Below are 21,010 nucleotides of genomic sequence, written 5' to 3'. Positions count from 1 at the left end.
AGTGAGGCCCCAGTCCTGAGCTGGAGACAACCCTGGTCAAAGTGCCTTACTTTTCATGTAACCCTTTATATATCCACATGGGTTTCAGATTAGGGCATTCTCAGGAAGGCTGGATACTCTACAGGAGTCTTTCATGAGATCTTGCAAAGGCAAAACACAAAAAACCCAGTGAAGCTCTTGGTTCCTGAGCAGCAACCATCTGTGTGGTAGGAGAACTGAAAAGATTTCATGGGATCCAGGATGGAGAACCACATTATTTGATTAAACCGGGATTTAATATACTGACAGTTTAAACATTCTGTAAGCTATACTCAGTGATTATGGGATTTGAACTGTCAGATTGATCTTTTCAAAAAGATTGGATGCTTGATCCAATAGTTTGGTCAGCTATGATCAGTTGTCTGGCATTCTGACCAGAAACAAAGTCACTCAGTAGAATTGCAGAGCCCCCTTGTGATGCTGTAGATGAGCACCAATATTGTGGAGATCTGCATCCTCCTTTGCCCCATGTACAACAGAACTGGAAACTTTGCAAATACAGACGTCTGTATACGTCTGTATATAATACGACAAGCAATGAAACAAGAAACCATATTAAATTATTTTCAGCTCTTAAGCTAGGAGTATTACTTCACTCTTCAACCTTACACTAAAAATAATTAAGCAGAAATATGCAGCCAAGATGTTTTGCACTAGTGACTCCAATTAACACTAGCTGTTTCTCCTTTCTCAGCTGAGCTAAAGGATTAAAAATTGCATTGTTCTGTACAATGGCTGCCCTCTGAGTTTTAGAGAGGATAAATTTAGCTTTCTGCCTTAGAGCAGACTCCCTCTCATGCATAGTATTTTCAGTCCTTACATCTTTTTATTGTGCATGAAGGAAATGTCCTGACTGACAGAGAGACCTTGTGCACGCCTTTTTCTGTGCTTGTATGAGTCCCATTGCAGGAGAAAGATAATGACCTGGAAATCTCCTCCTGAGCAGAGGAGCTGTGTCAGATGTGGAGGGACAGCCGAGACCAGGTTTGAGATCCACCCCATGGTTGTCCTCAAGGTAAGACCCTGTGTGGACAAGCAGGACCCCAGTGTGGCCTGGCACCACCTCCAGGGTGTGCAATACCTTGTGTGCCTTATTTGTAGACCACCGCCCATACACAGACAGCAAGGCAGCTTTCGTGCTCGGGAGGAGTTACTCTTCTCCCTCTTTCTAATCAACTATCAGCAAATGACACAGCTGGGCCTGTTAAACAAGCAGTGCTGCTCTCCTGGCTGCAAACATCTTCATCGCTGTTACTGCTAAATCTTGTAACATGCTGCTATTTTTAATATCAATTTTTTTATTGCTCCGGTTTTCTCCCATCCCAGATGTCCATTCTTCTTCTGAATAGTATTTGAGCTGCAGAAGAGTAAGTTCTTCCATGCAAACATCCCTCGTATCATGAAGATGATTATATAAATACCCAAGATCCAATTAGTCCTCTAGAAACATTGTTGTTAGCATTGTTGGTTTCATGCCATTCTAACTAAAAGTTCTGGATAATGAAATTATTCATTTCCTTCACCATATTTAATAGTACTGTCAAATCATCCACATTATTGCTAAAATGAACTGTCATTATGACAATTTTTCAGTTGTGTTACCTAAGGAGAGATAAATTCAAGTGAATGTATCAGTTTGACACCTGAGTTAATACAGTTCAAATCAGATTGATTTGGGCTGTATTTTTAAAAAGAAAACTGTTTCTCAGACTTCATAAATCACATTGTGGGTCATATCCTACATACCACTCCAAATACAAACTCAAAACTGGAGATGTTCATGTAAATTAGAATATTTATTGATAATGTACATCATATTTTTTGCCAACCCAGCAAGTAAGGAGTGACAAGGAGCTTGTGGCAAAGAATGACAAAGAGAATGGCAGACCAATGGAGAAATTTACCAGGACAGAGAGAAAAATGTAGTAGGTCTAAATTAACTGGTATTAAAGTTCTTTACAGGTGCTGCATCTCCAGTCTAGTGCTGGGAAATACTTCTCACATTTGCTTGCCTCTCCTCTCTCATTCCTGCACGTCTAAAACAGACAGGCATCGTTGAAGTGCATTTAAACTGGCAGTGTTTTGACAGAGCCCCAAGGGAAAATCTTCTGATAAGGCTCTGAGTGTCCCAGCAACATTAAGTCCAAAAGCACAATCTGATATCTTGTCTTCTATGGGCTACCTTTTGTTCAAGTTGGGATTTTTTGCAATCAAATTTTATTCATATCTATTGTCTTCCAGCTGAATCACCAGTTTGTATATCTTTTTCAAATATGAATGTCTGCAAAAAAAGTCAACTCTACTTTAACTTCTTTTTATCAGAATACCTGCAGATTGCTAAGAATAGGTTTTGGTTTTACCTCTTGAGATAAAAATGTCAATCCATACATTCTTGTTTTTACTTTGGCATCTTGACCATAGGGTTTTCTGTTTCTTCTTTCATGTTATTATTAAGTGCACTAAACAATGTCTAAAAGTAGCACTTGCAGCTGACAGTCTCTTGACTCAGTTCCATTTCAAGTTTCACGTAATTTCCTGTGAACTCTAGGTTCAAATTCATATTCTCTCCTTTTATATAGTATACATTAACAAAAATATTAATTGTTAATATTTAATTAATATTAATTAAATATCATTGTTCTAAATAACTTGCCTTTTTAAGAGATGTGGGAATGATTGCTTCTTATCAAGAAAATATAGCAAAGTTTCCCAGGTGTTAGGGGCACCTTTTTGTTTGCTTTTGGAAATTAAAATTTCTAAGGGATGTCAGAAATATTCAAGGAATTAATCAGTCACTAAAGTGGGAGTCTTTTATGAGCTAGTGTCAAAATAGCACCTTCTGTTTGCTTCAGTGCCCTGGCCTCATTATGTCATGGCAGTCTGTCTGTCTTCTGAACAGGGGTCAGAGAAGTCCTTTGGACTCCCTGCTTCATGGGATCCCTCACTCAGGGCTGGCAAAAATAGAAAGAGGTTGTGACTTGACGACACCATCTATGCCTGTTCTCTGAAGCTGGAGTCAAGAAACAGAGCTCTGATAAACGTGCTCTTTGATATCCTAGTAGCTCATTAGGTTTCTCTTGAATTTATCTTCAGAAATTATAAACCCGAGTAATTTCAGAATAAAGACGTGCATTAATGCTCCTTTATGGTCCTTCCAATGTAATTTGGTATTTTGTTCTTCATACAGAGTTGTAGTAATACCTTTACACTTTTTTTTTGGTGGTCAGTGCCTAATTTTCTGTCACTCTGGAAATTGGGAAAGCCCTTTGTAAGTTGTCCCAAGTAGCTAGAGAGAATGTGATTATTTTATTCTTTAAATTATTCATAGAAAGCTCTCATGCAGCAGAGCATTGTGAAAGACTATTTAATTTGCCCCGCAATCTTTTGTCCCCATTATGTTTTCTATGTTTCAGTTACAGTCTATCGAAAGTCCTCTGCGTGCCCACATCTTTCCCATATCCTGGGGCCCTTAGCTACTCAGAGAAACCCGATGAAAGCCTCAGCAGTTGTTGTCAGGCAGCTTCATTGGTGCCTTCAGTGGAGCTCTTTTCCCCTCCCCAGGCCACTGCCTCTTCTGCAAGCTTTCAGAGATTCCCTTTCAGCGCTCTCAGCAGGCAGGAGCTGTGACATGCTCCAGTAGCTCCCTGTGCTGCCTTGCCTCACACAGCCCCCGACACAGGAACTTCTGAGGGAAGCTTGCAGCCAGGTTGTCAGCACTGTGGCTTCACAACTTCCAGCAGCAAAGACTGTTATTTAATAATAAATAAACTAAATTTAAAATATCTTCTGTGATCAAGCTCCTGAAAGGTGAACTTGTCTAATTCAGTGGGTTCTGAGTTGGAAGTAGAAAGTTAAAGAGGGGGAAACAAATACTAGTATGAGCTATGAGAAATATGTAATCTTTCTCTAAGCTCTCCTGCATGCCTCATTTATCAGAGAGTGAGTCTTGCTTAATAACAATGGAGGGAAAACAGTTTTCTTGAATGACTGCAGTGCTGAATTTCATTTCTAAACACAGAATTGAAGAAAAACTTATAGTTTGTTTCTCAGGAAATCAGATCCAAACCCAGGTCAGTATTTCCCATTATCTTTTTTCAGATGACTGACAGGCAGTTTGAGCCATTAGAGACAGTAACAGCTAGTCTGCTCTGGAATATGAACATGGTTGTAGAATAAGGGAGATTCTGCAGAGCTACTTTTAAAAACATTTATTATTCCTCAGTTTTGTAGTATGGAAAATGCATACATATTTATGCGGGAAACCTTTTTTTTAACTAAACAAATGCAACTAGGAATTACAATCACCTCAATACAGACAAGAACTAATAGATCTGTGAATCATTCATTGAGAAAGTGTCCCTTGTGGAAACCATTTTGCTATTGAATAGAGTGATGTCATTTTCTTTTCCTGTTTCTGCTAATTTTTAGTCTCACTTTATCTTGCAGAAATCTTCTAATTTCATTTTAATTGAGTACAATAATTTGCATAAGAATTGAGTGGTTGCAGAAAAAGTCTCCATGACAACCAAAGCATTTTAGATAAATTAGCATTTATAATATAGAACCAAACAATTTTTAAAATGGTTAGGACATACTGGCATTGGAATAGAACTTGTTTGTATCTCAGGCAGCGTCTTGCCTGAGACTGCAGATGAAGTAGCATGACACAGCTAAGATGTGGTGCAAGGGTTTTGGGTAAAAGCCAGCTAGAGGCAGAATGAAAATTACCCTAGAAAGAGTGATGGGTGGTTTTTTTATAACAGTAGTTATAAAAGATGGTCTACAAGGCAAATACCAGGAGTGCTTAAAGAAAGCAAAACAATGTTGGGAACTGGTAAAGTGTAATAATTTTTACTGTCTTAGATGGCCAAGTTTAGCAGGACTTTTGCAAGCCACATGGTATGTTTCTAAATTCAGCTAATACTCAAATGCTACCAACTCCACATTGTGGAGAAATAGTATTTATAGCAGCAACATTAAATAATTGCTAAATATTGAAAATTTTAGAGTAACTCTTTAGATTATTAGCATAAAACTAAGTGCATTTGCTAATATGAGCTAAAGCAGGAAAGCAACAGACTTTACCTGCTCACATTTTAGGCAAGATTGGAGGATGGGTGAGGTGGACCATGTGGGAGGGAAGCAGAGAAGAAAAGCTAAGAATAGGAGAACTAGTGCATGTAGAGCATGGGGGAGGAAAAAATAAGTTTTTTAAATGGTAAAATTTCAAATTTGCTTGATCAGCAGGAGTAATGAGTACATGTTGAGGTTAAAAATGCAGGAATATTGATTGTACCAATTCCAATTCCAATACTGATGAAAAATAAAACAGAAAGAAGCTTTGGTCTCAGGGACAGTGGTCTCAGGTGGAAGTTTCAGTGAGAGGCCTGGAGTGGTTCTGTGGCGAGAGGAAGGGTGTTCACTCTTCCTCACTCTCAGCTGAGAGCTGTCTCTATAACAGCAGGAATTTAAGGCTGACGGTGCCTTAAATTCCCATGCTGACAATGAGGTGTGTCCTGCCAGTGACTAGCCCAGTCTAGCATCCTCTGGCATTGGATGAGTCTTCTCCTTGCTCAAAGCAGGTTCCTGGGTGGTTTTGATTTCTTTTTCTACCAGTGCAGCTGTGCAAGATCTGATTCTCTTGCTGGACTTGGAAATAGCTCGCCCCCTGTTTTGTTACTCGTTGAAAAATCAAACCCCAAACCTCATCCTGTCCTTCTCTGATGAAATGTTCACTTGTTTGTTCCTTTAGGAGACTGATTATTTTCACTTGCCTGATGTACTTGTCATTAATCCCCAGAAACATGTCCTAGCCAAGTGTAAAATTGTATGCCAATATAATTTTAATACTCCTCTGAAAATGGATTCTGAAATTATCCATTAGGATTCCCCATCTCTTTCCTCCTTGATTTTCAGGCCTCATGTGTTTAGATTAGCTGGACTGCACTCTTCCTTTTTTTCCCCTACCAGTAACAAAATTTCTGCAGAGCAGGTGTGGCCACTACCTCCCTCTCTTTACTGGGATGGCCCAATGCTTTCTGTGGCTTCCCACAGATACAGTGAATTAAAGCCCAGGAGCAGGAAGAATGCCAGGTTTTAGTTCTAAAGCAGAGTACCCTTAGAAATAAATTTTCATCTCTAAAAAGGGATATGTCTTTTTTCATTTATTGCTGTCACAGAATATTAGGTTTTTCATTAATTAAGAGTAAAGTTTCTATTCTCAATAACTCTGAATTCTAGACTTCTGGAAAACTGGAAAGTAACTCTGTATGACGTAATTGGCCAGTGCATATTATTCACCTGTAGCATTGGCATATGGGTCCAGTGCATTGCAGAATATTTCTACAATTGTCTCTTATTGCTTTCAGAAATATGGGCCCACACTTCATCACACTTATTTATTTTCAAGTGTAAATTACAAGGCTTCATCTACAAGGTCTTTGTGTTTTCTCTGCTGTGTGTTCAATATAAATAATGAGAGCAGACTGCTATCTGTACCAGCATATATTGTCTAAGTCAGCGTGGACTCATCTTGAGGTGAAGAGGGCAGCCTTGAGTGTCACTTTGATTTTTCCCTTGTTTCCAGTGGTCAGATAATAAACATTGGCTGGGCATTTACAGGAAGCTCCTGTTTTCTTTGATTTTGATGAGTGGAGGAAAATACAAAGCTGTAGACTGCCTTTAAGGTTTGGGTTTTTTTCATTCCCCTGGTTTATGTGTTTCAAAAAGATAGAAAAAAGACTGAGCTACCACACTGAAAATGGAGATTTTTTTTTTTTTTGATTAAGGAGAAACGTAAATTGAATTGTAACAGCATTACTTCATATTTCTGTGATCTTATTCTGAGATATATTGGAAAAAACAGACTATTCTAAATACTATTTAAGCCTTAGAACCTGCATCAAGCATTTCTGAAGTCAGGTGCACAAGGTTATCCTGCACTTGGGGGACTCAGTGTGTGGGGCAGGGTGGATGCTACAGGCCAGCACATCTGGCTGACACTAAATACTTCATTTGAATCAAAAAGGAGGAGGAAGCAAAGGCAGTGTATTTGGAGCAATGAATGCAAGAGCATTAATGGGCCTCAGGTCTAACAATGTAATCTAACACAAGAGGATAATTCAGCCTGAAATGGCCAAGGAGTAATCTAGCCTTCAAGTACAATGTAGCATTTTATGGCATGACTTTTAGATTTTTGTAACCTCTTTCCTATACTTCAGGGTAAAAGCCTACTATTATGTCTCAGTGAGTAAGATTTGCTTTGTTTTCCCCTTATGGTGATAAGTTCCAGTAAAACTCTCCCTAATGGTGTAAACAGATTACCAAAATAGGAGAAAGGCTGAAGGCACAAAAAAAAGCAAAGGTGTTATTAAAGCAGTGCATATGGCATGACAGCTAAAGGGTTGCCAGAAAACCCAAAGAACCCAAACCAAACAAGCTTCTAGAAATAATACCAAGAATTATGCAGCAAAGAAATAATGGTGAAATAGAAGATGTGATTAAGGGGGTGTCGTGGTTTGACAAGGGAATTACTTGCTGTTGTTGCTGCCACACAAATAGACTCAGTTCTCTGTGAGCACAGTGATGTAAAGGTCAAGTGATGGCAGCTGATTAGGAATATCCCTGGCTTCCCACAGTGTGTTGCCTCTGTTTCTAGTGGAGTGCTGTCTCTGCATTGTTTCTTACTTCTAATCACTTGATGCTCTAATGAGTATAAAGTAATGCTTTTCCATGTAGTTACTCACACCTTTCCTGTCAGTTTTGTGAAGCTGTGAGGAGCTGCATTGATGATAACTCAGCATTAATCTGTCATTTCAGTGAAAGGAAGTGATAAAAAGTGCAGAGCAGGAGTATGGGGAGAAAGGAGCATAGCCTTCCTGCCACCAGCACAGCCTTTTTATGGATCTTGGGGCAGAAGGCCTTTTCAGTGACCCCAGACATTAAAGGTTCCTTGCTGTTCTGCTTCATGGGGACTTTAGGATAATGTTTTATAAAAATGCCTTTCTGCTTGCAGAACATCATTTTATAGAATGTCTTGCAGGCACCACAGGCTCTGTTCCTAGACAACATCTCTCTATGTTTTCTTCGGCTTTGAAAAATTAATACACTAAAAATATCAGGACTTCAGATCAAAAATCTGGCCTTTAAGGTAACTCTCTGAGGGACAATTATTGTAGTTCACAAATACTATGCTCAGTTAAAAACATTAATAAAAAGACTGCTGAGTGTCTTAAATATAATATTAGGATATCTCAATGATAGATCCTTCTTTTATTAACTGCTTGTACATCATTATGCAAACCTGTGTCTACTGCTGACTCTGTAAGGAAAAGTAGCTTTTCCGAAAGAAAAAAGTAGCTTTAGTTGTAAAAAACCTGCGTTTCTCTGCATATAGCATCCCTAGTTTTCTACTGAGGGAAAAGAGACAGTTCAGCCCATCACACTTGAAGAATAATTTGAAACTAGTAAAGTTTTGCACTAACTTTTTCCTTGAATAATTCTGTGTGTGCATAGCATAGTGCTTTTGTTTTATAGCTTACTATCTATCTATCTGTCTGTCTGTCTGTCTAACTAACTAACTAACTAACTGGGGAAGAGGGGCTAAGTTAAATATAAAAGTGAAAAACCAGTTCCTAAATGTTGAATAGTTTTGTCTTTCAGTAATTCAGATTCCTTGCATGTCAGAAAGTTTCAAAAACTTCTAATTAAATGTCTATGTATATTATGAGCATCTTATCCAGTTGATATCTTACCTTCTGCATTTCATCTAATTGGAAATCAAGGGTAACTTAAATTGCAAAAGGGCTATTTTTTAGTCTCTTGGGGACACTCCACTGTCCTGGTCATATTTAAATTTGATTGCTTGCTATCTCATTTTTTAAAAGAAGCATCTACTTTCACTGTTTATTAACCTTGGTTCTTAATTGTGTTGGTTTTTTTTCTGTAGGATTGTGGAAAAGGGGTACTACAGTGAAAGAGATGCTGCTGATGCTGTCAAACAAATCCTGGAGGCAGTTTCTGTGAGTATTATCTGGCATATCATGCTCAGCACCTGATCTTTCATCCGTGGTGGCTCAATAAATATTTGTGTGTGAAAGAGGCAGTGTGCACAGGTTTTCTCTGACAATTAATTCCATACTGATAATTTTTAAGGTAATCGCTTTGAAGAATTGCACTTCAGTCACAGTGACAGTACTGTTGAGAGAGAACAGAATAATAATTTTTACCAGTAGTTAGTGCAATTTCTAATGTACCTTCTTCCTCTTTATGTTTTATGCTTTTCAAACATTGGATTTTTTTATATAATAATTTCACATTCTATTAGTTAAAAGCATAGAGATTCTTGAGGCTTCTAATGTCTACATACAGCATTTCTGTACATTTTCTGTGCTTCTTAGTCACTTGTGGCTCTTCCATCTGATTTCACAGAGTGAAATCAGTGTTTGGAGTACACCAGATGTTTTCCAAACCAGCAATGAGATGCTGGGGCAATACTTAAGAAAATAATTTGCCCAATGTCCCCTGTAAGTGTTGGTACTGTTCACTTCCAGTATAGAAGAGAGGGGACAAGAGAAAGGAGAGGTCAGCCTGCAGGGCTCATTTAAGGGATATTAGTGGTGAGACAGGTTCTATACAGGCCATCCATGGAAATCCAGTGTCAAAGGAGCTGTCCTCAGAAAAGGACTGGTGGGGATTACTGGCCTCTGCAGAAGATATCCAGAGATGAGAACATTATTGGTTACAGCAGTAATTCTGTTCATCAGAAGGAGCAGGGCAACCTGGGCACATTTGCCTGGGATGATCACAAAATACCTCAGTGTGAAAAGCCCCTGCTGGTATTATTAGTGTGAGCCTGTTCACACTAAATAAGATGTGAGAACTGGTGTTCACAACACTAACTGCACATACTACAAGGACATGAATGTTCACTTCATGGTCCCTTCTGAATGATCTGATGTCTACTGTGTCACTCTCATCCAAAGAAATCTAAATTATGTATTTTACAGCACAACATAATGCATTTGCATAAACTTTTAAAATTGGCTCAGATTATTATTTCATTACTAATTTTTTCTTTCTGTTTAAGTGCCCTAGTTAAAATGGCTCTACATTATTTAACATTGTTTTACAAAAAAAAGATTATTAAGTTCTGCTGAAATATATTTCAGACAGTGTTTAAGCTCTTTATTCTAAAGCCAGAAACAAAAGAAAAATCTTCAGTTTCTGCGAGCCATAATAGCTTGGCTGAAATCAATGGAACAGTGGTCCATGAAAATTAAAAAGCTGATTTTTATATAAGCATTAATTAGGATTTCTATGGTTCCTTGTAGTAGATCCCTAACTAGGATGAACTGTATTCTCTTCTGCCCTTACACTTGACACCAAATATCTAAGCCAAAGCTGGAAAAGCTGTGGAAGTGGCAGTTCCCAGCTTGGGATCTTTGCAGCCCTACAGGAGTACTCTGATAGATTGGGGCTATAGACTTGACAGAATGGTGTTTGTGAGCAGGACAGGAGCTATTGTTAGGAACCAGAAAATGCTGCTGCAGCAGAATAATCTCTTCAAAATAAAAGGAAATGTATCCATAGATCATTCTTTAAACTAAATATTTGTACAATTTGTACAATAGGCAATGCCAATGAGTACCCTCCTGGCACAACACAGGCTTTTTGAACTATGTGATTTTTATAAATTGCTCTTTGAAAAAGCAGCATCCAGCCTTTCTTTTGCTGACCTCTCTTGAGCTAAATGTTTTATAAGGCCCCTGTTCAGGGCTGTTGCTGTAGCCATGGATCTGTCCTTGCAGTGGGTCATTAAGGGGGAGGTGTTATGTCTTCATATAGCAAAGGTTTTTATGAGACACTTATAAAGAATTTAATAAGTGTAGAGTGGGCTTTTAAAAGCACATATGCTTTTTTTATTTCATTTCCTTTGAAATTGTTAAAGCAACAAATGGACTAAATTACAGACTAATCAATAAAGATTAGTCAATCAGTAAATTTTAGGTCTTTTTCAGGCTTTTTCAGGCTTTTGTAATACCTGGATATCTGTATGCCCAGCTATAACTGGCTTACTAAGAATTAATCAAGCAAGCAGAGTACCACGCAGAAGATTAATCTGAATCTTCATGTCACAGACTATCATAAATATATCGGACATCTATAATCCCAAGATCAGAGAAAATAACAAAATCAGTACTGTCGTGTAGACCACCACATTAATTTTGTCTTTTTTCACAATTTTCCTTTCTTCTGTTTACATCTGATCTGGAGTTCCAGACAGTGACTGTATTTGCCCTTAGAGGGAACACATTACTTTTTTTTTCTCTCTTCTGCATTTTTCCTTTTTCCATTATTCTCTAGCTGTTCTTCAAGCTGGGAGAGAGCTTCATTCATAAGACAAAATGCTTATGCAAAACTAGGTCAAACCAATGTTCATCCCTTTAGTTCTTCTGCTGTGCTGTTCAAAACAAGTGGAGAGGTTTTGTTGCTATCTGACACACAGGGAGATGAGATGGAATCTCATGATTCTATGAATGAGTTTCATGCCTAAAGAGGAGGCATTTGAAGGCAGTCTTTCTTGGAACACTATTGTAATTTCTCTCCTCTCAGGTAACAAGTTACATGCAGTGTGGTCTTCTTGCACATTTATTCTAGTAGCAGTTTTTGGTTTTTTACTTTTTTGGGTTTGTTGTTGTTGTTGTTGTTGTTGTTGTTGTTGTTGTTTTGTTGTTTTTTGTTGTTGTTGTTGTTTTGTAGTGAGAGAATTTCTGCATGCAGATGAGGCCAGATCTTCACTGAAGTGAAGAATGAGTTATTGATGTTTTGGTATCCAAGTAGTCCTTGAAAGATTGGTCACAAAAGGAATATTCTACACTTCTTTAGGAGAAGAACACTAATCTATTTTTTAGGTGATTAAACTTTATAAAATTATACTGATTTTTTTTTTTTAATGTGTACTTTTAAAATCTTATATTTGTCACTAAAAATAATGTTGTTCCTTCTTACCTATTCTATATTAGTGTAAAAGGAATACTTTCTGCTTGGGGGTTAAATTATTTTTTTCAATATATTTAAATTTGAAATTAAGTTTAAAGTTTAGATTTTTGTATTTAGGGTAGCTACCAGCATACATACAATATTTAGTTTTGAGCTCATCCATCAGTCTCTAAAGTAATTTTCCATCAAATTTTACAGTAATTTGTTTTCTTAGACGGCCCATTCTCTTGTCTAGATAGGAATATTTTCCTGAAGTTATATGTGGGACTCTCTCCATTTCTATTTTTTAATTTAAATTTTCTACCGCTTCAAGCTTCATTATAGATCTGCACTGCTGTTCAGATCCTTGTCATCTTAAATTCACAGGGAGCATGCTGAACTGTCAGGTGTGGTGGCAAAGCCTGAGGGCGCTTAAGCAGCTTGCAGGTTTGAGAGAGAAAATCTAGATTAAAAGTTTCTATTCATTTCAGAGAATTTTGATCTGTCCAATAATGAACTGTATGTTAGTAGGTAAGAACCTACACACGGATGTGCAGCTTGCAAGCACATTTACAACATCTGAGTTACTAGTGTGTCTGACAATTACTGCTTAGGCCAAATGAGCTAATCAGACTTCTAAAGGCAGGATAAGACTCTAGAGAATTGATTTAGATATCTGGGGAGTTTGGCATTCAAAGAAAAGTGTACAAGAGACAAAGATTATGCAGAGGCTTCCTTCTTTTTTCTATACAGTCATTGAGTTAGTTCTTGCTGGAGACAGAGACAACAAATGTATTTTAGTTTTGGCCACCAGCTACAAGGTGAACTTACTCGAGGTGTAATTGTAACAGGTTTCTAAAATTTTGAACTACATGAATGTGTTACATTATCAATATATACTTAACAAAGCCTAAAAAGGCACACCACAAAAAAGGATAAGAATTGGGAAGAAACACGGAGCTCAGCTCTGTAGAAAATGAAGTCAAAATTAACAGAAGAGAATGGCAGGGATGCCTAGATATTACAACAGAGGAAAAAGACTTGTCTAAAATAGTAGCAAAATTTGAGGATACTCTATGTAGGAAGAAAAGTACTATGCTTGATTGAGGATATTGAAGGACATTGGCTTCCTCTCTTTAGAAGATTTTGCAAAGGATTTTCTTTTCAATAGAAGAGGCATTTGTACCTTTGTACATTTGTACCTGAAGGTTTCTACCCTTCACTGATGAATCCTGAGTGTTTTCCATCTTCCCTCTGGCAGTAGAGAGTGGCTTTCTGAGTCTGTTCCTGGCATAAGTGTTTTTATCCATAAGGAGGAAGTTAAGGAAGAGCCACTGTTCTGATCTAAGACTACCCACCAGCCATTGCTTTTCTGATGGGGAAAGAAGGGGAAATGTAAAATTCTTCTGTCAAGTTTTCTGTATGTTTGCTTGAAAGTGGAACTTTAGAAACTTGCAGGTTTAGGCCAGATTCAGTATGTCTTCAACTATGTGGTTGTTGCTGAAGACCAATGCTTGATACTATAACACAAGGAATTTGCTAAGGATTATGATTTTGTCCTGTATTCCCTGCAGGTGTGGTCCACTTTGGCCATTTCCCTTTTTACAGGCTCATAGCCTCTTGAGATAGCATAGACACTGCTTTGATAATGGTTGTGTTAGACTGCAGAATAAAGAGGTTCTAGCAATATTTCTAAAAAGGACTTTCATAATAAAACATGCCTCACACACACAATAAACCCTGTATAACAAAGCAGAGTGTCAGACAGAGGAGGAATTAAATAAGGGGAGAATCTGTTGTTTGTTTGCATTGTATCTTATAATACAGTGAAGGCAGGCAAGAACTGATGGTTGGATTGAAATCAGGATGTGCTTTGCAGGTCAATTACATTCATTCTTCCCTGAACTGGGAGTATTGCCAGAGGCATGGCATGCAACTTAATGACTTGTATTAAGAAATAACAACATGTGACCATCCTATGGCATCGTTGTTAGGTTTTTATGAAACAAAATTAATTTCTGCTTGATCTAGTCTAGGCACAAAGTGTTTCTTTCTTCAAGATTTACTTCTGAGGCTTGAAGGTGAATCTTCTTGGAGAGGGATAGTTTAACACATAATGTACAGAGATGACTCCATGGAAGCTGGGAAATTGTCTTGGCCTTTTCTTCCACTTGGTGACAACATTTTAACAGGGACTTGATTGGTGCCCTGGGAGACTGTTCTGTCACACTGCTGTTAAGAACAAATAAGCAAGTAGGTAAACTGAAAAGTTGTGTAAGAAACCAACCCAAGTGCTGCCCCTGCCTGGGAGAGAAATGCATTTGTGTTTCTGGTGTGCTGTCTCTGAAGCAATGTTCAGTAGTGGTTCCATACACAGGATAATCTGCTTAGAGGGTGAAGGCATTCTTACTGACTCAGTTCGTAATATTGCAAGCTTACATTTGATTGCTTTTCATATTTGTTGTAGACAGATTTCAAACTGTTTTTTCTTGTTATTGGGGAGGGTAACAGAGCGGGACTCATTATCACACTAACCTGATTTGTCAGTGCCTTGATTCAAAATTATTTTTTCAAAAACATTTTTTGAGATCTGTTTTCAGCTGAATATGAGGTTCATTTTGCTGCACACATGTTGAAGAAGAGTTACAGTCAAAAGAGCCCAGCAATGCTGTCATCAGCAATGAGGAAATTAGGGTATTGTATTTGCCGTTATTACTAATAGAGGAAATGGAGTGAGCAGATTTACTGTATTACATTTAATATCCAGTGCAGCAAAAAGTCAGGGTTATATTTGCCTAATTGGTACTATTTTATATTATGCTTTCATCTAAGTAAGCTGTCCTTCTCTTGTTTTGGAATCACTACAATATTAATTTTGGAAAATATTTGGAAGTAACAATGAAAGTGACTAATTATCACTTGTTTTAACTCTCAGAACACCACAAATGCCAAATGATGCTGTGTTTGAGTCAGTAGCTGATACTTAGTCCAAGCGACTGACATTTCCAGGGAAATTTCTGTCTGAGAACTGACTGGGGACTCAAGAATTTGACCTTTTCCCAATTCATCTCAAGGAGATGCACAGTATTTCTGCACCTTCATTTATAAGATGGATTGTTGAAAAAATTGTGTGAAGAGAGTGCTGACCCTTGTCCAAAGGCTGAGTCTATCTGCCTCATTCACTGATTCTTGAGGCATTGTTTGGGGATGGCCGGGCCATCTCCTTTGGGGGAAAGTAGCATAGGAAACCAGCTCTGCGAGGGTCTGAGTCTTGTCTTTAGACAGCCACACATTGCTCTTCTGTATGTTAGCCAGCACAAAGTTAGCAATTAACAAACACAAATAAAGGAAAATGTCTGCATTTATCTCAGGCCTTAAACTGCTAATACTCCTTTTATTACAATAATTTTTATTGCATGTATTTTGCAAACCGTAATGCAGAGATAGGGCACTCAAGTGCCTGTTCCTATGGGACACACTGTACACTCTGCATCTCCAAAAGTACATGCTGCTCTATGAGCTTGGCAGGGCTCTGAAGGTTTCTGAGTTGGAGAAGCTCCTGAAGTATCCTGAGATTCTCACACACTGTGTAGAAACAGTAGTTTACCAGCTGGGTGCTGCCGAAAGAGTCAAGAAGAATTGCTGAAGGCTAAGGAGGTATCAGGAATTGCCCTAGAGCAAATACCAAAGCAGAAAATCCCCCAGCTGTGCATGAAAAGGTAGAGGAGAATTGTGAACTGAAACTGCAGGAGTGCCACAGGTGACTGCTGCCCCTCATGCAAACTGTGCAGCCTTGATAAAGTGATAGCAGTGTGGACACATATTGCAGTGTTTCGCTACGGACTGAAAGGCATCTGCTTAAATGTTACATTAAAAAAGAACCACCTTTATCAATGTCGCTGATTTGTCCCCAGAAATATTTACTGAAGCCTAAGGAAATCCTCAGGCACAGTCCTCCAGGACTGTGGTTTTTGTTTCCTAAGCCATCTATGCCTGTAAGACTGAGCAAGGACAGGCTTGTCTCCATGTGTCCTGCTGTCCATCCATCAGTAAAGATGGTAAGGAATAAAGAGACATTGATTTCAGGACTAAATTTTAAGGGAACCTGTGAAAATAAAGACAATTGCCAAAAAATTACTCAGTAATATTATTATAGCCTTATGCAATTTTGCACCTCCAGTAGTAGTAGACTGACTAAGCAGCCTCTCAGCAAAACAACTGCTTGCAAAATTGTATTTTTTTCATTAGGTTGTATGGAAACTTACCAGATACCCCATGCCTGTGATTTGGAAAAAGGGTAAGATAACTTCTGCCCTTTTTGAGGGAGATTCCTAACATGCCAAGGAGTTGTCATAAACTAAGATTGACTGACACTGATCCCTTTTAAAAAGGCTACATATAAATTAATCAGTCATTGTTTCAGTTCAGTGGATCTATTTCTGCGGCCCTGGTAGCTACATAAGTGAATCAATACTCCTTATTTAATCTCTCAAGGTCCCTAACCGATCCCCTGAAATGTCAGCAACTGTGGACATTCTGGAACTTGTAACGAATCTGGTTTTCTTCTTTGTCATTTACTATTTCCTGATTATTTTTATGTCTCTGAGTGACTGGCTTACATGATGTTGTTACAGTTGTTTTCTGGCATGTGAATAATGCTTTCTGAAGCCTTTTACCTCCACTTTCATTATTTCTGTCAACAAATCCAGGAAACTTGAATTTCTAGACTTTAAGTTTCACACACTTCTTCTTTTCATTTGAGCTTTACACAGACTTCCATGTTGGAAGAGCCAAACCCGGGCAGAGGTCAATATTGAAGCCAATGCTTCCAGCATTCAGCACCACCCCACATTTACCACTTTAATAGATTTGAGTCCATGATTTTACTTCATGAGCTAGAAATAATGAGACCAAGTGTTTATAAGAAGCAGGGTGTCTCCTTGGTTCAGGTTGTGGGGGAACAGGGCTTTTTTAGGAGCTGTGTTAGATGGTGCCTGAATGAAGCACACAGTCAAGTGGTAGTTCGATTTCTGTACATTGACAAATTTGACTGTTTGGTGAACAATGCTGGATGTGAGGATTTTATTTTATTTTTTGACACAAATTCTTGTGCAGTAGTAAGGATGGGCAGCACCTGGAGTGTTAACAAACAGTATGTTTCATTATTGAAATGTGCTTTTCCAAATATTCTGCTCAGCTGAGTCCATTTGATGAGCAGCAATAGCAAAAATTCAGCATGCTGTCAGGAAGTAAACATATGAATATTTTATTTCTTATGTTTTAAAGTTACTTTGTTTTATGATTGTGGTTTCCTGTCTATAAAATATTATTGCATTTTGTAATTATTATCATACTTTACAGCAATAAAATATAATAATTCTGAATTATATTTTAGTGAGAAAAATCTAACAACTGTAGAGCTAGGTATAATAAATTATCAGGGTTGCAATCCTTTCCCTTGCATCTGACTGTGCCTGCTTCACTGGGGTTCTTATATCTTTCTGTGTGACACAATGATGGATTTTTTTATAATGAACTTGGAAAGTCAAGCAATAAAATCTGTTAAAATTATGTCTTTCATTTAAAAATCAAGATTTAATCTAAAATTCCATAAAGATTTGATAATATTTCGTATGGAACATTGTTGCCAACAAAAAATTCAACATGGTTTTCTGTGCAGATACAACCACCCTGGAATAAGGATGAATAATTGAACAAACTCAGAAAAGATAAATTTGACAGCTCCATGTCTCTCACAAATAAGAGTTCTTTCTTCCTGAGTTTGAGAGGGTGCTTCATTAAAGTGTCTTTAGTCTGAGCACCACATGAGCATTCAGCTGTACATGGAGTGTCTTGTCTTGTAGTGTTTTCCTTGATAACAGGACTAAAAAAAATCTCCTTTGTTGGCTGCTAAATTTTTTCCACCTAGCGAGAGATGTTTGGTAATGTGTTAGTTTCTTGTAAAATGTATTTGAAATTATTCAATAGTCTGAAAAATTATTAGTTGGAGGGAGCAGACTGACTCCCTACATCTTCTTCCTAAAGAAAGAAAAGGTAGAAGACAAAAATAATGCAGCAGATGTCCTGAAGAGGAGATCTGTGCAATCGCGGTTTACCTCCTCTATTTTATTCATGTCAATCCTAATTTTTGCTTCTGAAACCCTCCCTCTGACTTTTTTTCACGTTGGAAATCCAAAGCAGGGAGGATCAACAAGCAAGAGCTTGTTGCCCGCTGCAGGCAGATAAGGTGCCCAGGTACCTCAGCTCCCTGCCTAGAGAGAGCTGAGAATTGCCTGCTGCAGGACCCCTTCTCCTCAGAGAGGGGCTTCCACCTCCCACTGGCTGCTTCTCCTTTGGGCTGAGAGGGCTCCCACCTCCAGGCCCAGGAGCAGAGGGAGGCTCCTGCCCTGCTCCTGCTCGTGCAGGTGCTGGTACAGAGGTGCACAGGGATCTGCCAGCATTTTGGCTTCCTGTTAGGGACTGATGGAGGGGTGGTTCCCCCTCATGCTGGGTGCTTTCCACAACTCCCATCCTCCAAATGGTGCCGTAGGGTAGTGCCATTTACTGTATACTCCGCTTTGGTATATTTATTTTGCAAATTAAGTATTCTGCTGTTCACACGCCTGCTGGTAAATCAAACAGATGAACATAAGCCTTTTTTTTTTTTTAATAAGAACAATATAGTTTCAGACAAAATACTCTTAACAAATCAGGGGTTGTCTCGCTATTTTGAAGGATCTATCTGGTATTCTGTGAAAGCGTAAGTCCTTGCAATAATATTGAAAATAATATTGAATGAATGATTGTCTAGAAGGGCAAACCTATCGAAAATTAAATTAATAAATCCACAAATAAAATTAGAAGCCTCCATCTCTAGTAAGCTTTGAATTGTCTAATCAGGGAGTGTGAAGTAAAATCTGGTAACATGTAGAGAAACCAACTGAAAGACAAATTCTTATATACTTGCTTTTAAATACCTGTATGGTCACTGAAATTTGCAGCAAAGGTAAGGTCTAGTATGTCACTTGAATATAAAATAACCATTTCCAGCCCTACATGTTTTTGCAATTGTTTCCATGTGAGACTGCAGGATGGCTCCTGTCCTGGGTTGACTCCAGTGTTATCAGTGGAGGTGTTCCAGCTGCCACTTTCGTAAGCTTAATTTCAGAGTAGGGGTCTGTGAAAGTGCAGACATTCTTCCTTTCCAGACTAGCTGCATTTTCCCCATCTCTGCTAATCCTAAGGAAGAAGCAGAGTGAAGCAGTTAGTCTGAGCAGATCTTTGAGCATGTGTTTCAGGAATGCACAAAATATTTTTATAGTTGCGTCTTAGTGATAATGAAGAAATAGCTGCTTAAATAACATAAGGGTACTTTCCAAACTATTGGAAAAGATGAGTGATATAATTGGGTTAACATCGCTGCAAGTGAACTGGTTGGTAAATAGAAATTGGAATAGCCAGCAAAGCATGTCTATTCTGCAGCTCTTTCTGAGGTCTATACCCCAGTAACTGGAGTTCAGGATCACATGTGGGACTGTTCCATGGTGCACCTGTGCTCTGTGGCTCACATCACGCCTCAGGCTTTGGAGCTGAGGACCAGCAGCCTGACGCTGGCAGGGTGGCCTCTACTCCCATGTCCCCACTACCACATAGATGTGCAAGACATAGCCCTGGGCTGCACAGCTCCCCATGCTCCAGCCTGTGCCAGATTCTCCAAAAAACAAATGCCAGAACTGCCCAGGTTTAGATCTGTAACTCAGATTAAACTCTCTTCCCCAGAAAGCCTTTAGTATGTTGAAAGCAGAGGTTTATGAAATTCTGTCACTCTTCAGGTTTGATGTACTCAATATGTTGTAATGCAGAATGGGCATGTGACTCTTTGAGAGTAAATTATTCACTCCTTACTATATTACTATTTTACTCACTGTTCTTCCTGGACTTTATTTTCCATGACCTTTTCTCTTTATTGTTTCTTAGAATTGTTTGCTTTCTGCATGAAATACAGACCAACATATTTAAATAATGAAAAGTCATGGACCAGTTCATTGCTTTCTGTCAGTCTTCAATTTGATTGATATGCTTAAAATCACAGAGCTGATGTCTGCTATCTAGGCAAAGAAAATTAAATTATTTAATATGGTAATGCATAGCTAAGCAAAAGAAAAAAAGTAATTCACTGGGCTATTATTTTCAAACATTAACAATCTACCTTGGAGAGATGAGTTTTTGTCTCAGAGCTGTGTCCAATGTGTTGTAAACTTGGCCTTTGGCTGAAATCCTTTCATGCAGCTTTGGACATATAAGAAGGAATGACACCAGAAAAATAAGGTTGGTCATTAGGCTTCCCTGTTGGACCTCTCACCAGTTTACCACAAGAACAAACCCTTAGTCACATCCCTTCCTAAAGACAAGCTAAAACAATCTCTGGCACAGGCCCTATAAAAATTCTCAGCTGTAGCCAGAAGTGATGAAAAGAGCCTGGCAACCCTTCAAACAGAAGACCCTTAAGACCCCACAAGAACCTAGTCATCAAAAACGTTGAATGAAAAGCACTATGTAGCCAGCAGGATGTGTGGCCCTTCCAGCAGGGGCTGCAGGTATGTCCATCACTGGCCTTCTGGGCTCTGTTTCTTGTTTTGCTACTGCAGCATGATCTTGGTTTGTTACCATTGCAGTGCTCAGGGGAGTCTACAGCTTTTTCTGATTAGAAAAATAGTTTGTATCTTGTTAGTATCCTGAGCTCGAAGTTGCACATGGGGAAGGAGGTTATCCCCTGGAGGGACAGGGAGATAGAATCCTTCACTACCCTTTTGGGTTGTGTCAGAGACTACTGGGACCTTCTGTGTCATTCTTCCTGTAATCTTGTCTTGTAACAGCTGCATTCATGCTTTTGGGTTGATCAATAAAAGCAAAACAATGAAGGGTGAGAGGCCATAAATCCTCTCCAGTTCTTAAATGTCTGGTCCCTTCCTCATAGTGGTCAGCGTGGCAG

The 21,010-nt window shown here is 38.6% G+C and overlaps 1 protein-coding gene across 1 annotated transcript in view; it reads left to right on the top strand.

Annotated features, from left to right (window-relative positions):
- The window catches only part of CAMK4 (calcium/calmodulin dependent protein kinase IV), a 139,023-nt gene that overhangs the window by 81,728 nt on the left and 36,285 nt on the right, over nt 1-21,010 (top strand). Inside the window, exon 5 of the mRNA XM_074533416.1 lies at nt 8,987-9,059. Coding sequence (XP_074389517.1) covers nt 8,987-9,059 — 73 coding nt within the window. The remainder of the gene's footprint in view (nt 1-8,986; nt 9,060-21,010) is intronic.

This window comes from Zonotrichia albicollis, chromosome Z, assembly GCF_047830755.1.
Source record: "Zonotrichia albicollis isolate bZonAlb1 chromosome Z, bZonAlb1.hap1, whole genome shotgun sequence".
Classification (NCBI taxonomy): Eukaryota; Metazoa; Chordata; class Aves; order Passeriformes; family Passerellidae; genus Zonotrichia; species Zonotrichia albicollis.
This window is presented reverse-complemented; position numbering and strand designations above follow the sequence as displayed.